The sequence below is a fragment of the Heloderma suspectum genome, chromosome 2 (genome assembly GCF_057233095.1).
Source record: "Heloderma suspectum isolate Gila_16-S chromosome 2, 16-S_ref, whole genome shotgun sequence".
Classification (NCBI taxonomy): domain Eukaryota; kingdom Metazoa; phylum Chordata; class Lepidosauria; order Squamata; family Helodermatidae; genus Heloderma; species Heloderma suspectum.
In genome coordinates this window covers 242,256,570-242,272,355 of record NC_139459.1, presented here as the reverse complement: position 1 = coordinate 242,272,355, position 15,786 = coordinate 242,256,570, and the positions used below count along the sequence as shown (strand labels likewise).

General features: G+C 41.4%; 1 protein-coding gene across 1 annotated transcript in view; it reads right to left on the bottom strand.

The window, feature by feature from the left end:
* Window positions 1-772: 772 nt before the first annotated feature.
* Window positions 773-15,786, bottom strand: part of WWC1 (WW and C2 domain containing 1) — a 128,875-nt gene continuing 113,861 nt past the window's right edge. Inside the window, exons 20-23 of the mRNA XM_084838626.1 lie at window positions 15,378-15,470; window positions 12,703-12,933; window positions 5,577-5,698; window positions 773-2,924 (exon numbers count right to left, since the gene is read on the bottom strand). Of these exons, the coding sequence (XP_084694752.1) occupies window positions 2,858-2,924; window positions 5,577-5,698; window positions 12,703-12,933; window positions 15,378-15,470 (513 nt within the window). The 3' untranslated portion in view covers window positions 773-2,857. The remainder of the gene's footprint in view (window positions 2,925-5,576; window positions 5,699-12,702; window positions 12,934-15,377; window positions 15,471-15,786) is intronic.

The following is a 15,786-nucleotide window of genomic DNA, read 5'->3' as shown; positions in this document are numbered from 1 at the left end:
ATGAGAAGGTAGACTCACTGAGTGAGGGGGCCTGTTGAGGGTGTTTTGCCCAGGGGCCCTCCAAAACATGGAGCTGGCACTAGGCTCCATGCAAGCTTTTCCAATAACTGTCTCCATGAACTGCAAGGGTCTCATAGTCTAAAGCTGTTGGTGGATTTTTTTTTTTTTTTACAGAGTTATAAGCATATACTGTTCTTTTTGCTTGAATCAAAGTCATATCCGCCACCATCCCCTCCCCAGCAATGGATCCCATCTCTGTACTACTCAGTTGTGAGGATCTCTATTGAGATGATGGTGCAGTTTGCATACTTGTCCAGAATGCGGGCTTACTTGACTCAATGATGCAACAACATGCAACATAAAACTATCAGGTATTTCTTCCCCCTTTTTTGTGGAATTCCAAATTGACTGTTCATGGAATTTAGATGTTTAAAAAATTCAAAGGCCAACCAGTTAGAATGAGATCAGGAAAACTTTTCAGGATGCTCTGGGAACAATTATGGTAATGAAAAACTAAATCTTTAGAATGAAGTGCTTAAAATAAATAAGCATATGTGTTTCTAGAATGAACTCCTGTGAAAACAAATAATACCAAAACAAAAAACAATCCACAAAGCTATGCATTAGTTAATCCAGGCCACAACATTTTAGATCTTCTGGTAGAATCTTCCTCCCCTAACTCAAAAAGTAGATTTAAAAATGTATCTGACTGTAGGAACTGATATAGTTCTTAAACAACATTCCTATGTACAGACAGAAAAGACACAGAGGTTAGGTATGTAAATTTCTATAGCAATTTTAATATGTTAATCATGACAAATTTTAAAATAGATATAAATTCAGTCATTTAGTGCTTGCCTATTAAAGTGTTTTATACATGAAAACCAAATACGTACATCTCAAGAGACTTCCAGTTTTAAACCACTTGTCGGCTTTATTCCTGAAGGTGCATCTTGGTTTGCGGACTTTTAAGGCCTTTATATTCCTGTGCCCCTTGTTCTCCATTCTTACATTGGAAACAGTCAGAGAAATAAGTGAGTGTGGGAGATAAGTGGTGCTTGTGGATGGTGTGTGTGTGTATGTGTGTGTGTAGAAAGTATGTGGGCCTGTTCAGGCATAATATTCTGAAAAGAACTCAATCCAGTATGAGTCTTAGGCTCTAGCATACATACCCCTGCTTTGTCATCGTAGGGGAACAAAAGAAATGAACTGGGATGTATCACATTTATTTAAACATAGCATCCAGAAATGGATCCAGAGAAGCTTGGATCCAGAGAAGCACCAGCGGTGGATCAGAAGACTTTCCCCCTCCTCCTCCCCTCCAGCAAACTCTTGAACAGGAAGGGCCTGTGGGAGAAAGGGGATTGCTGGGCAGAGGTACCTTCTGTGAGTGGAGTTCCCACTCATGGAAGGTTCCTCTGCCCAGTTCTCAGGAGGGCCCCCTGACCGTCTGGAAAATCTTTGCGGAGGGATCCTTGGGGAAGGAGGGGGCACGAAAGTCAGCTTCTACCCACCCTCTTCCGCTGGTACTTCTCAATCCAAGCTAATTATCTTTTAAACCAGGTACTCATCATCAAGATACCAATGTTCCAAAACAACATAGCCCAATTCATTATTTTTAAGCTGCATAAACAGGGAATAAGGATGTGCAAGTATCTAAGACTTATACCATGCTGAGTACTTGCCCCAGGATATACTGCTTGAAATGTGTGTGTGCGGGGGTGGGGGAGACACACACATAGGTAAGAGAGACAGATTACCAATGTAGACAAGCTGGGGAAAAATACAAATACTAACAATAGTATGGTAAACTATGGCTTATAGACACAGTTACAGTATTTCTAGACAAGGCTTTGTTGCATGTTGTTTAGTAGGTGTTGTCATAAGTAACAAGAGGAAACCACCTCCAAATTAGTTCTTCCATTCAATAAGTGGATGAAAATATGATCAGATAAAAAGACTGCTCATAGATTTTAAGATACAATTGTGGTCAAAAGGTTTGTTTTTAAAAGCTCCTTAATGGTTGGTACTCTTTGTAAATTGATAGGACTATATGAAGATTATTTTGTTTTCTAAAACAACTTGAAAATAATTTAAAAACAAAGGTCAGTTTTTATAAAGTAGGTCTTATTTTTGACTCCTGGCAGGTCAGAATTTTTTCTTTCTTGAAGCAAAACACTGAGCTATCAGAGAAGCTAACATGGATGTTATGTTCCCTGGAGCTCTCTCCCTGTAGCAAAGGGTTCACTGGGCTTTTGGAACTTTTAAATGTCAAATACATAATGAGCTGAAGTAACAATCTCCAAATGAAAGTGCAGCAGACATTTTGAACTCCACACCCATTTTTATGACCTCAAAGGAAATGGAAGTGTTTCACAGCTCAGAGAGCACTCGTTCACAGCTCTTTAAAAAATTAATGGCTTCTTTCATCCTCTGTTTTGTATAAAAATATTTAAATTAGCAAAAGCTAGTTCTATAAGAGATGGATTATATTTATAAGAATAATAAGATTGATGCTCCTCCAGATTCAAATTTTATTGCGGTAAAACCTCTTTTAAAAAATGCAGAGCTGTACAAAATGTCTAAATGAAATCTTATTTAAACAGCATTTTTGAGTTGTATTTGTTCGTATTTAAAAATTCTTTCCCAAAAATACATTGCTAATATACAAACTATATAATTATGTCATTTTAATGCTGGCATTTGCAATGGAGAGAAAGCTAAAAATCTGGACGTAGATCTGATAAAGCCATCAATGTACAAATGACTTGGTACTTGTATAATATGACATAAATAAACTTCAGTGAAATGAAAGTATACTTTTTCAAGTGGTTGGAGAAAAATACTTAAATAGACATTAAACATCATCCGCAGAGAGGGCTGGAATGTTTATCCTTGGTCGTGTGAAAAATGCCATTTTCTCTCTACAAAACAACATAAACACCAGTTGTTAATGAAATTAAGAATTGTAAGTCTTTAACACTCAAAATGAAGAAGAAAAACTACCTATGTCTAATCATGCACAACTTCACAGAAGCCCTATAATTTAGACTTTAAAAAACACTTTGGAGATAAAACAAGTAAGAGTCTTGAGGTACCTTAAAAACTGCCAATTTATTATGGCCAAGCTTGCATGGACTGCAGTCTACTTTATCAGATGTATGAAGTGTTATCCTGAGTTACAGGTATATATATATATACACATGGTGGGGAAGAGTTGTAAATAAAGCTTGTTGATTCTCCTGGACCTCTCAGTGGCTTTTGATACCATCAACCATGGTATCCTTTTGTATAGGTTGTCTGGGCTGGGAGTTGGAAGCACTGAGTTGCAGTTCTGCTCCTACTGGGGTGGCCAATTCCATAAGGTGGTCCCGGGGGATTATTGCTCTTTGCCTCGGCAGCTATGCTATAGGGTTTTATAAGGCTCTGTTCTATCCCCCATGCTGTTCAACATCTACATGAAACTGCTGGGGGAGGTTATCTGGAGATGTGGGCTCAGATGTCATCAAAATGCAGATGACACCCAGCTCTAGCTTTCCTTTTCATCAAACCCAGGTCAGACAGTAACTGTTCTGAATCAGTGCCTGGGCACGATAATGGACTGGATGAGGGCCAATAAACTGAAACTCAATCCAGACAAGATGGAGGTACTGTTAGTGGGTGGCTCGTCTGCCTGGCTAAATGATGTTCAACCTGTTCTGGAGGGGGTTGCTCTCGGATCCAGCATTGTCACTAGAGGCATAGGTGGACCTGGTGGCACAGAACACCTTTTTCAGTTTAGGCTGATATACCAACTACATCCTTACCTGGACAGAGAAAGCCTAGGTATAGTTATCTATGCTCTGGTAACCTCTTGTCTGGATTACTGCAATGTGTTATAGGTGGGGCTGCCTTTGAAAACAGTCTAAAAACTTGATCTGGTCCAAATTAAGGCAGCGAGATTGTTAACAGGGACTGGCCAACATGATCATATTATGTCAGTACTTTTCCATCTACACTGGCTGCCAGTCCATTTCCAGGCCCGATTCAAAGTGCTGGTATTAACATTCAAAGCCCTAAATGGCTTGGGCCAGGTTACCTGAAGGATCGTGTCCTCCCATATACACCTGCCCAGACCCTAACATGGTCTTCAGTGGTCTTTCTCCAAGAGCCCCTGACAAAGGAAGTGAGGTGGATGACTACTATGGAGAGGGCCTTTTCTGTTGTGACACCCCAGTTGTGGAATAAGCTTTCCAAAGAGGCTCGCCTGGTGCCTATGCTGTGCTCTTTTTGGTGCCAGGTGAAGACCTTATTTTCCGAGGCAGTTTAGCCATTCAGTTTCTGTTTTAAATCTGTTACCATATTTTAAATCTTTGCATTACTGCTAGATTTTATTTTGGTTATTTTTATTTTATACTGTAGATTTAAACTTTTAAATAGTATTTTATCATGCTGTATGTTATGGCTGGGAAGAGCAATCCTATGGCCCCTAGACAGCATCTGGGGGGCCACAGGATAGTTTGGATTCCTGAATCCAAGGTTGGAGACAGCACTCAGAGTATGAGCTCCCTGCCCCCTCCCACTCCCAGCCGGAGTGGAGAGAACCATCCTGGCTGCCTCTGACTTTGGAGAGAAGGGGAAGGGGGAATGCCAGTGGGCAGGGATAGGAAGGGACAGCTTACGCTGTATCCCCAAAGCCTCCCCAGCCTTCTTCCCTCCCCATCCTCAGCACCTCAGCTAGAAGGGCAAAAAAGCCTGTCTAGCAAAAGTACAGAGTGGGAGGAACATGGAGGCAAAGATAGACTCTGCCACGCCTCCCACTCTGCTTTGGATGGCCATAAGCCTCTGAGTTCGGAGGCTTATGGCCATCCCAATAGGACTGCTCCCTTAAATTGTTGTGGACCATCCAGATAGCTTCAACTATTGGGCAGTATAGAAATTTAATAAATAAATAAAAATAAAAGAAATAGTGAGGTGAAATGCAGAACATAATAATTTCATTATTACTAGGTTTTAGTTATGTTATTTTAATGCAATTATTGCTGTCTGTAGTTTCTACATTTTATTTTCCCCTAACTTCACTGTTTAGCCCCCCCTGCACGCACGCACACCATATGTATATATGCACCTGTAACTTAGGACAACATTTCATGCATCAGAGGAAGTGGATTCTGCTCCACAAAAGCTTATGCCATAATAAATGTGCTAGTTTTTAAGGTCCCACAAAAGTCTTTCTTGTTTTTGGTTCAACAGATTAATATAGCTATCCCTCTGGAAACTGTTACTTTGAAGATAGTGATACCACTGTTTTCTGTTTGTTAAGCATACAACACAGTGTTATAGGTAGGTCATTCATTTTAAACAAAGGGAACTGGTAAACAAGACAGTATTGTGTCACTGCCAGATAGCACATCACAGAAGAGGCTGTTCTTAGAAAATGCCACACAAGGTTGTCACTCATTTATCAGAAAATGAACATGATAACAAGCATGACTAGTTTGTTTCGGCAGCTAAAGGTTTTTATGGTGCTAATAAGTGAAACTATATAAAAAGGGGGAAGCCAAGCATTTAAATAAATCTGGAACACATTTTCTTACCTGAATGACTGTACCTCCAAGGGCTCTTTTCGACTCTGCCCTCGGAGCCTATGCACATCCTTAGCAGCTGCTCTCATCATTTTATCAGCTTTCAGCTCGCACTTACATTCGACTTTTTCCACCTAAGTGAATGAGGAATGAAGCCATTAATTTAAATAGCGCCACAATAGGTTCATCTCTAGTCTGACATTCCCTGTGTAAAACAAAGCACTTTATCTCCATGTCCAACACAGGGTGGAGTTCAGCGGAGACTGATTTATTTAGAGTGATAAACCACAGAAGCTGTAAAAAGACTGAGAATGTATAAGTGATTTTATAGCCATTATTATTCACACCATCGTGCTTGGGGAGACCCCCCCCCCCCCGATAAGTACCTGGCACACATCATCTTGTGAGTTTAATACCAGCAAGTATACAGTGGATTAATCCCATAATCCCATTCATATGCACCACTGCAGAGGTAAATGGGTTTGAAAGATGTAGAATGCAAACTGGCAAAAACAGCCCACACAGGGCTGGCCCTAGGATGAATAGCATCCCGGGTGAGGAGTGCCTTTGGTGCCACACCCCACCCCACCCCACCAAGTTAGTTTTGCAGGGCCCCCCAGAGGATTTATGCGGCTTGGTGCAGGTGTGATGTCCATCGAGAATGACGTTGCTCAAAACCTTGATCTCTCAGCCACCGTGTTACAGTTAGCACGAGCCAAAGTTCGAAAAGCCACATTCTGAGCAGTGGCAGTGCACTATGACACACAGCAGAACTATCACAGGTTTTACTTATAATATTCTTTGTTGTGTAGCAGCTCCTATCTTTTGGTAAGCATTCTTTATTTTAGAATATCCATTATTTTTATCTTTAAAAATAAAGTTATAAATAGAAAAGGTATTCAGCTGACCTCTTACATCTTATGACTTTATTTTATAATTATTTACACAGAAGTACCATGTGCTTGGTAATGCTGCCTTAAAGTAAAGCTGTGTTCCAGTGATCTTTACCTAGTGCAAATGACATCAAAGTGGAAATGGAAAAAGAAACATACTTTAAAGCTAATTGAAGGAAGATTATTTTTGTAGTTGGCACCCAAACAATCTGTAGAACTTTGAAAGGGTACAGCCATTTGCTTTTTGCCACCCGAGCTCATTGCACATTGTACATTAAAAAAACAAAGCCAGTGAGTTCAGCTTGGCACCCCCTGCGACTGCCCAGCTAGCCCACCCCTAAGGCTGGCCCTGATCCCACACCATTTAAAAAAAAACCCCATAAGTACACACAAACACCATTTTGTGGCTATTAGTAGTATGATTAATAATGTTGGCATCCAATTCTTGCAATTACATATTTAATACATCAGATGAACAGTATATACAGATGTGACCTGGATACTAAACTAGGTAAACACTGACTAAAATCAACAAAGATTTGTGGCACCTTAAAGATTACCAACTTTATTCTGGCATGAACTTTTGTGGACACTGCCCACTTCGTCATGCATAAGGCGTTAACCACAAATTGGCAGATTCATATACACACACTGGGGGCAGGGGGAAATATAAACTGTTGTTGGAGGAAACTGATATGTAAAAAGTACAGACAGTGATAATTGCCTTAACAGTTGTCATTCACACAAATGGACACAGTGCCCATGAAAGCTTATGCCAGAATAAATTCGTTAGTCTTTAAGGTGCCACAAGAACCTTTCTTGTTTTTGCTGCAGCAGACTAACGCAGCTACCCCTCTGGAATCTGATTCAAATGTAATGGGGTGGTGGGGAGAAACAACATAAAGATTAAAGTTGGGAGGTCAGTCAATAGAACCTTCAAATATTGTGAATTGACAGCCTATTATTTGACTATGGTAAAACTTACCACATTTTTACAAGCAGTAAATTATTTATTTATTTAACTTTTATACTGCCCAATAGGCAAAGCTGTCTGGGCAGTTCACATAATTAAAACTACAAAAATACAACAGAAAATACAATATAAAATATAATAGATTAAAACTACAGAATAAAAGTACAACCAGAGTAAAATCTAGCAGCTATGCAGATATTTAAAATGCAATAGCAGATTTAAGACAGCAGAGCTAAGAAACTGCAATGCTAAAGATGCCTGGGAAAATAAAAAGGTCTTCACCTGAAGCCAGAAAGAGTACAGTGCAGGCGCACCAGGCAAACCTCTCTACAGAGTTCGTTCCACAACTAGGGTGCCACAGCAGAAAATGCCTTTTTCCTGGTAGCCACCTGCCTTACCTCTTTCAACAGGGGCTCCTGGAGAAGGGCCCCTGAAGATGATCTTAGGGTCCGGCAGGTACTTATGGGAGGAGGCAATCCTTTAGATAACGTGGCCCCAAGTCATTTAGGGCTTTGAATATTAATGCCAGCACTTTAAATTGGGCCTGGAAAGGGACTCACAGCCAGTGCAGCTTGGAAAATACTGGCATAATATCTCGCTGGTCAGTCCCCGTTAACAATCTCACTGCCCTGTTTTGGACCATCAGAAGTTTCTGGACCATTTTCAAAGGCAGCCCCACATATAACACAATTCGGTAATACAGATGAGAGGTTACCAGAGCATGGATAACTGTAGCTAGGCTCTCTCTATCCAGATAAGGACATAGTTGATAAAAGGTGCTCTGTGCCACCAAGTCCACCTGTGCTTCAAGTGACAGTTTTGGGTCCAAGAGCACCCCCAAACTATGAACCTGATCCTTAGGGGGAATTCAACCTCCAGAACAGGTTGAATATCACCCAGCCGGGCACACGTACCACCCACTAACAGTACCTCCCAACACCACCTTCTGGAATCGGCCATCCAAGTAGGAGTGGAACCACTGCAGTGCAAAGCCTCCAACTCCCAGCTGAGACAACCTATCCAGAAGGATAACATGGTTGATGGTATTGAAAGCTGCTGAGAAGTCCAGGAGAATCAACAGTCGCACTCCCCTGTCCCTCTCCTGGCAAAGGTCATCCCACAGGGCGGCCAAGGCAGTTTCATTCCAAAACAAGGCCTGAAGCCCGACTGAAATAGCCTAGATAATCTGTTTCCTTCAAGAGTGCCTGGAGTTGTCCTGCAACCACCTGCTCAAGTACCTTGTCCAGGAAAGGGAGGGCTTCTAATGCCCTTTAGAAGGAGATGACAGCCTAGTTTTGTTAAAAGTAGGTGTCATTTAATAGAAAACGTCCCTGCCCTGAAAAGGTGTGGGCCCACACACTTTATTTACAAGCAGTCCTGTACTATAACCATACCCACATTTTAAAAAATTGTTTTGTCTTTTATTGTTGTCATGTGTGTTTTATTTGCTTAGTTTCATTGTCAAGAAAGATTATACTGATCCTGGGGTCCCAGTGTAGGCGCCAAGATGACCTGTTCACTCTCATAAATAATGTGAATGAATGATATTCAAATGTGCATAATATTGTTATCTATAAATAAAAACATTATAGATTAAAAGTTTTGAATGTAATTGTTTCATAGTCAACAATACCACCTTGATTGCTTGTTTGAAGTTAACATGGTATAGAAATGTTAATAATAAAACAATATACTAATATCGCTCTTACAATTTCTTCTAAATTAATATTATATTTGTCTGTTAACATTTGACCAGCCAATTGAGCATGTATTTTTTGACCATTCTGTATTTGGAAATGGGATATCTACTTCTCTACCCCTCTCCCACCTTGCTGGCCCTCTTTAAAAAATCCATCCCTTTGGAACACTAGGTGTTATTCTTACAGTCCTGGCCGGGGATGGGGGAGGAATGACCCTATAAAATACAATGATTTTTTTACCATCACCATACACTATAGACATGTTATCTTAAGATTTTTCTTTAACACTTCAGTTCTTCCCTGCACCTTTTTATTTCCAAAACAACTCAACCATTGTCTTAGAGAATTCCTGGATATTTAAACCTGAGCAGAAAGAAACATTTGCTATAACCACTTACATAAGCTATGTAGTTTGGCATAATACTGTGTGATTAATCCATTTAGAAATACATCATATGTAGGAATTACTGTTCCAGCAATACAAATCCTCCATATATGTAAATTAGATCCCACAACCTTCCAATGTTTTTTGAAAATATGTAAGGAGTATTGAAACAAATACTGAATAATAAAGCACTTAGGTAAATATCTGCAATCCTTTGCATACTCAGGAGTATCCCCATGAACTCAGTAGGATTTACTTCTTACTAAATATGTGTAGGATATGCATAGGATTATGCTGCAAGTGTATGTATGTATGTATGTATGTATGTGCATATACCTATATGTTAGATATCAATACTCTCTTTCCCTCTTGCTTTTAAAAGTCCAATATCCCATTAAACTTCACCACTATAGCAAGAAACTTTAACCCAAGGCAGTTATACACAAATGAAGGACTGAAGCTATGCAGATAGGGGCTGGCTCAGTTTTCAACAACTCTTATTGAATCCCATAAGACAAAGTAGGGATGTACAGATTTTGTTAACTCCGTTCCATCTGTGTTTCACAGATTGTCAGGTGTCTTTTGTTCCATCATCTGCTCACTGAATTGGATTTTTAAACCAGGATTTTGTTCTACTTGCTCTAACATGCACTTGTTAATGTGCATTAACTAATGTGGCTTAGCGCATTTGTGCAAGTGCAAATTAGTGCAAATCCCCCCCCCCCCCGTGCCTCAAGTGAAAACCTGGTCTGCAAGTCAAGGGAATCTGTATGACTTGGGAAAAGTTGGTCTGCTGCAGAAGCTGCAGGTTGGATTCATAGAAATCCAAACTCATTTGAATCTGTTGTGGATTTCTCCGACATCCTAGGGCAAAGCAAATATGCTTCAAGCAGGGACGTCTCTACAACATGCAGGCCCATCCCCCCTCACACACACACCTATCCCACTTACCATAATAACCAGTGGTTTGATAGCTACAGTAGTCAGTATTCCATAGACTGTTTTTTGGTCTGGTTTTGGAAACAGAGATTTTGGAAAATGCTTCAGCCAGGATTTCAAATTTTGTTGTTTTGATTCTTAACACTTAAGCTTAGAAATCTATTGCTGGTGGGTTCATGCTCATACACCACTGACCCATGTTTACTTAAACATGTACAAAACAGATTATATAATGATCCCAGGAAGATTCTGAGTTGATGATATAACATGTTCCTTGTAAGGACAGCCTTAGAGGAACAGTGGACTCGATCTAGGATCTGTCTTCTATGGACGGGATGGAAGGGCTCTGCTCATGGAAGGTGCCTCTACACAATATTTGGGATTTCCCCCCTTCCGCTGCACTTCAGCTCATCCCGTTCAGCAGGTTCTCTTGACCCTCTGTGTGACATTTTCAGGGGGTTGGAGAGGTAATGGCTGCTCTGAATCAGTGTCTGGGCATGGTAATGGACTGGATTAGGGCCAATAAACTGAAACTCAATCCAGACAAGACAGAGGTGCTGTTAGTGGGTGCTTTGTCTGCCTGGCTAGGTGATGTTCAACCTGTTCTGGAGGGGGTTGCACTCCACCTAAAGGATCACGTTTGTAGTTTGGGGGTGCTCTTGGACACAGAACTGTCACTTGAGGCACAGGTGAACTCAGTGGCACAGAGCACTTTTTATCAGCTTAGGCTAGTATACCAACTATGTCCTTATCTGGACGGAGACAGCCTAGCTACAGTTATCCATGCTCTGATAACCTCTTGTCTAGATTACTGCAATGCATTATGCATGGGGCTGCCTTTGAAAATGGTCCAGAAACTTCAGCTAGTCCTAAATAGGGCAGCAAGATTGTTAACAGGGACTGGCCAACAAGATCACATTATGCCAGTACTTCTCCAGCTGTACTGGCTGCCGGTCCATTTCCGGGCCCAATTCAAATGGCTGGTATTAACATTAAAAGCCCTTAACAGGTTGGGGCCAGGTTATCTGAAGGATCACCTCCTCCCATATGTGCCTGTACTGACCCTAAGATCATCCTAAGTGGTCCTTTTCCATGAGCCCTGCCAAAGGAAGTGATGCGGATGGCCACCAGAAAGTGGACCTTTTCTGCTGTGGCACCCCGGCTGTGGAATGAGCTCCCTAGAGAGGTTTGCCTGGCACCTACATTGTATTCTTTCTGGCACCAGGTTAAGACCTTTTTATTCTCCCAATATTTTAGCATTTTAGCTTCCCAAGTCTTTTAGCTCTGGTGTATTTTAAATCTCTGCACCGCTGCTAGGTTTTATTCTGGTTGTACTGTTATATTGTGGTTTTAAGCTTTCATATTTTATATTATGCTGTGCTTTGTGGTTTTAATTTTTGTGAACCACCCAGAGAGCTTCGGCTAGTGGGCGGTATAGAAATAAATAAATAAATAAATAAAATAAGGACATGATTAATACTGGATATTGGATTTAGGCGTCTGCTAGTGAGCTGGTGGAAGCAGATTTCCCCATCCCTCCTCCCCATGGCATAATTGTCAAGGCACAGAGCAATAACCCCCCAGCACTATCTTTTGGAATCAGCCATCCAAGTAGGAGTGGAACCAATGCAGTGCAGTGCCTCCCACTCCTAACCCAGGACAACCTATCCAGAAGGATACCATGGTCGATGGTATTGAAAGCTGCTGGGAGGTCCAGGAGAATCAATGGGGTCGCACTCCCCCTGTCCTTCTCCCGGCAGAGGTCATCCCACAGGGTGACCAAGGCAGTTCGCATTCCAAAACTAGATCTGAAGCCTGATTCCTGAAGCATAAATTATTATGCATCAATGCTTTATTAGGAATAAAAGGATAGCTTGACTCAAATCACTTAGCATCTTCAGACACAGGACATGGAGAACCTGCAATTCTGGCTAGAGCAGGGGTGGGCAACTTGTAGCCCTCCAGGTGTTTTGGCCTATAACTTCCATCAGCCCTAGCCAGCATAGCCAATGGTAAGGGATCATGGGAACTGTAGGCAAAAATATCTGGAGGGGCACAAGTTGCTCATTCGTGGACTGGACCCACTGAGTAAGAGCCTTTTAAAATCCCACTAAACGTGCTGAAAATCTATTTGGAAGAGCTAACTGGACTTGACTACAAGTGGAAGAGATTTTTAAAAGTACCAAACATTAGATCCTATTGCCAGTTTGAGAATTTGCTAACGAAACCCAGTCTGTAGTATACTTACTTGTTTCTCTACCAGCCTCATCAATATCCGAAATCGTTCATCCTCATCTAGGCATCGGGGCAGTTCCGTCAGCCCCTGACTTTGCGCTTGTTCTAATTGTTCCTTCAGTTGCTTGAGGACAGAGATCTCCTGGACCAGCTGAGTGTGCCAGGTCTTTGAAGCCTGTAAGTCCAATTCCAGGTCCAGAGAGGTACGGATTAGACGTTCAGGTCCAGTGGTTTTAACTGAAGGCTGAAAAAACAAACAAATAGATGTATATGTTGACTAATTTTTAAAAATGTGATGTGCTTTGTCATGTCACAAGAACTTAAAATATGAATACATGTGGTCGCTGACACCAAACAGAAAATAATATCTTGATGAGAAATCCTTCAGTCATCTTCAACCTACAACAGCTTCCAAAATGATTCATAACTACATGCCAGATGTTCTGCAACACAATTTCTCTTTGGCACATTAATAGAAACCACAAAACACTTAAAACCTTCACTGACAACAAGCCATTTCAAGAGCTCATGCTGTTAATACATAATATGCAAAAGTGGAGCAGGACACGTCATTATTGCTCACATACAATATTTGTAACAAATAATTATTTTAACATAATTTCCTTAGCTTGTAAAAAAGCATATAGAGCCCATCATGATTTCACTACTGAAATAATAATAGTGGTGAACTATTATTATTATTAAAGACTGAAGGCAAAAGGAGAAGGGGACGGCAGAGGATGAGATGGCTAGATAGCATCACGGATGCAATGAATATGAACTTGAGCACGCTCCGGGAGAGAGCACAGGACAGGAAGGCCTGGCGTGCTATGGTCCATGGGGTCACGAAGAGTCGGACACGACTGAACGACTGAACAACAACAACAACAAAATTATTATTATTATTATTATTATTGAAATCCTCCCTAGACTCAGAAACTTTAATAATTATAGGCCGGATGCAAATGTTCCATTCCTGGGCAAGGTCCTTGAGTGGGTGGTTGCCAACCAGCTCCAGACACTCTTGGATGAGACCAATTATCTGGATCCATTTCAATCGGGGTTTAGGCCAGGTTTTGGCACAGAAACAGCCTTGGTCACCTTGAACGATGACCTATTTTGGGAGAAAGACAGGGGGAGTGTGACCCTGTTGATTCTCTTTGATCTCTCTGTGGCTTTTGATACCAGCGACCATGAATCCTTCTGGGACAGCTCTCTGACTTGGGAGTGGGGGGCACTGCATTGCAGTGGTTTCACTCCTACTTGGAGAGTCGGCTCCAAAAGGTGGTGCTTGGGGAACACTGCTTGGCCCCATGGATTCTCCAAGATGGGGTTCCACAGGAGTCAGTTTTGTTCTCCATGCTGTTTGAGTGCAGTCAGTCATCTAGAACTTTGGAGTGCATTGTTATCAATATGCTGATGACAAGCAGCTCTGTTTCTCCTTTTCATCTTCTTCAGGTGAGGCTGTGGATGTGCTGAATCAGTGCCTGGCTGCAACAATGGACTGGATGAGGGCTAAGAAACTAAAGCTCAATACAGAAAAGACTGAGATGTTGTTGGTGGGTAGTTCTTCTGACCAGATGGAGGGTGCTCAACCTGTTCTGGATGGGGTTGCACTCCCCCTGAAGGACTAGGTTCGTAGCTTGGGGATTCTCCTTGAGCCATCTTTGTTACTTGAGGCTCAGGTGGCCTCAGTGGCACAGAGTGCCTTCTACCAACTTCAGTTGGTGGCCCAGCTACGGCCCTATCTGGACAGAGATAACCTGGCTTCAGTTGCCTATTCTCTGGTAACCTCCAAGTTAGATTACTACAATGCGCTCTACGTCGGGCTGCCTTTGAAGATGATTCAGAAGCTGCAGCTCATGCAAAATGCAGCAGCCAGATTGATAACTGGGACTAGAAGGTCCACACATATAAGACCGACTCTGGCCCACGAGCACTGGCTGCCTATATGCTTCCAAGCTCAATTAAAGGTGCTGGTTTTAACCTATAAGCCCTACACGGCTTGGGACCGCAATACCTGATGGCACGCCCCTCCCGAAATGAACCTACCCATACTCTATGTTCAACATCTAAGCTCCTCCTCTGAGTACGTCCTCCAAGGGAAGCTCGGAAGGCGGCAACAAGGGGAGGGCCTTCTCAGTGGTGGCCCCCCATCTGTGGAACAAGCTCTGCGATGAGGCCCACCAACACTGTTATCTTTTCGGCGCCAGGTTAAGACCTATCTCTTTTCCTAGGCATTTGGCTGAACCTGATGAGTTTTAATTGGTCTTGGATTTTTCTTTAGTTATGACTGACAGTTCAAAGTTGTTCTTAGTTATATGTTGTTTGTGTATATTGTCTGTGTCCTTTTATGTAAATGGCTTTTAAACTTTGTATATTGTATTTAGTGTTTTAACTTCTGTAAACTGCCCGCTTCGGCTATGGGACAGTATAGAAATGTAATAAATAATAATAGTAAAATATTATTTTGCTCTTTACTGTCACTTTCTAGTTTTATTGTAATGAATGTTTTTATTCCTGTGTTTATTGTTTATGATGTAGAAGTATTTACTTAGGTTTTATTGTAGCTTTAATGTTTATTGCCCTGGGCATCTGGTAAGCATAGGGTTCAATTCATACATCTATTTAATTAATTAAATAAATAAATAAATAAAAAACACAATACCATGTCAGAAAAGTATTTACCCTTTTCATCCTAACACTTCGCCTTTCCACAGCATTCCGAACAAAGGGTGGTTTCTTAGACAATGTTGAACTATCGCTATCACTGCGATTAAGCTGAAAAAAAAAGAAAGGAACAATGGCATTGAGGGAGTTGCATCACTGATAATGGATGGTTCCTTATCTATCTTTAGGAGAAGTGCATTCTCCTGAAAGAGGAGCATAGAATCTTAGAGTTGGAAGGGGCCATTTAGGCCATGAAGTCCAACCCCCTACTCATTGCAGGAATCCAGTTTAAAGCATGATAGAATGAAAAGTCAAAGACCATGTGAGAAGACAGGGAGAATAGAAAAGTGTATCTCCACAACAATATTGACTTCAAACCTTCAGATCACTTTGTGGGACAGGGCAATGAAGAAGGGTGATAGGGACC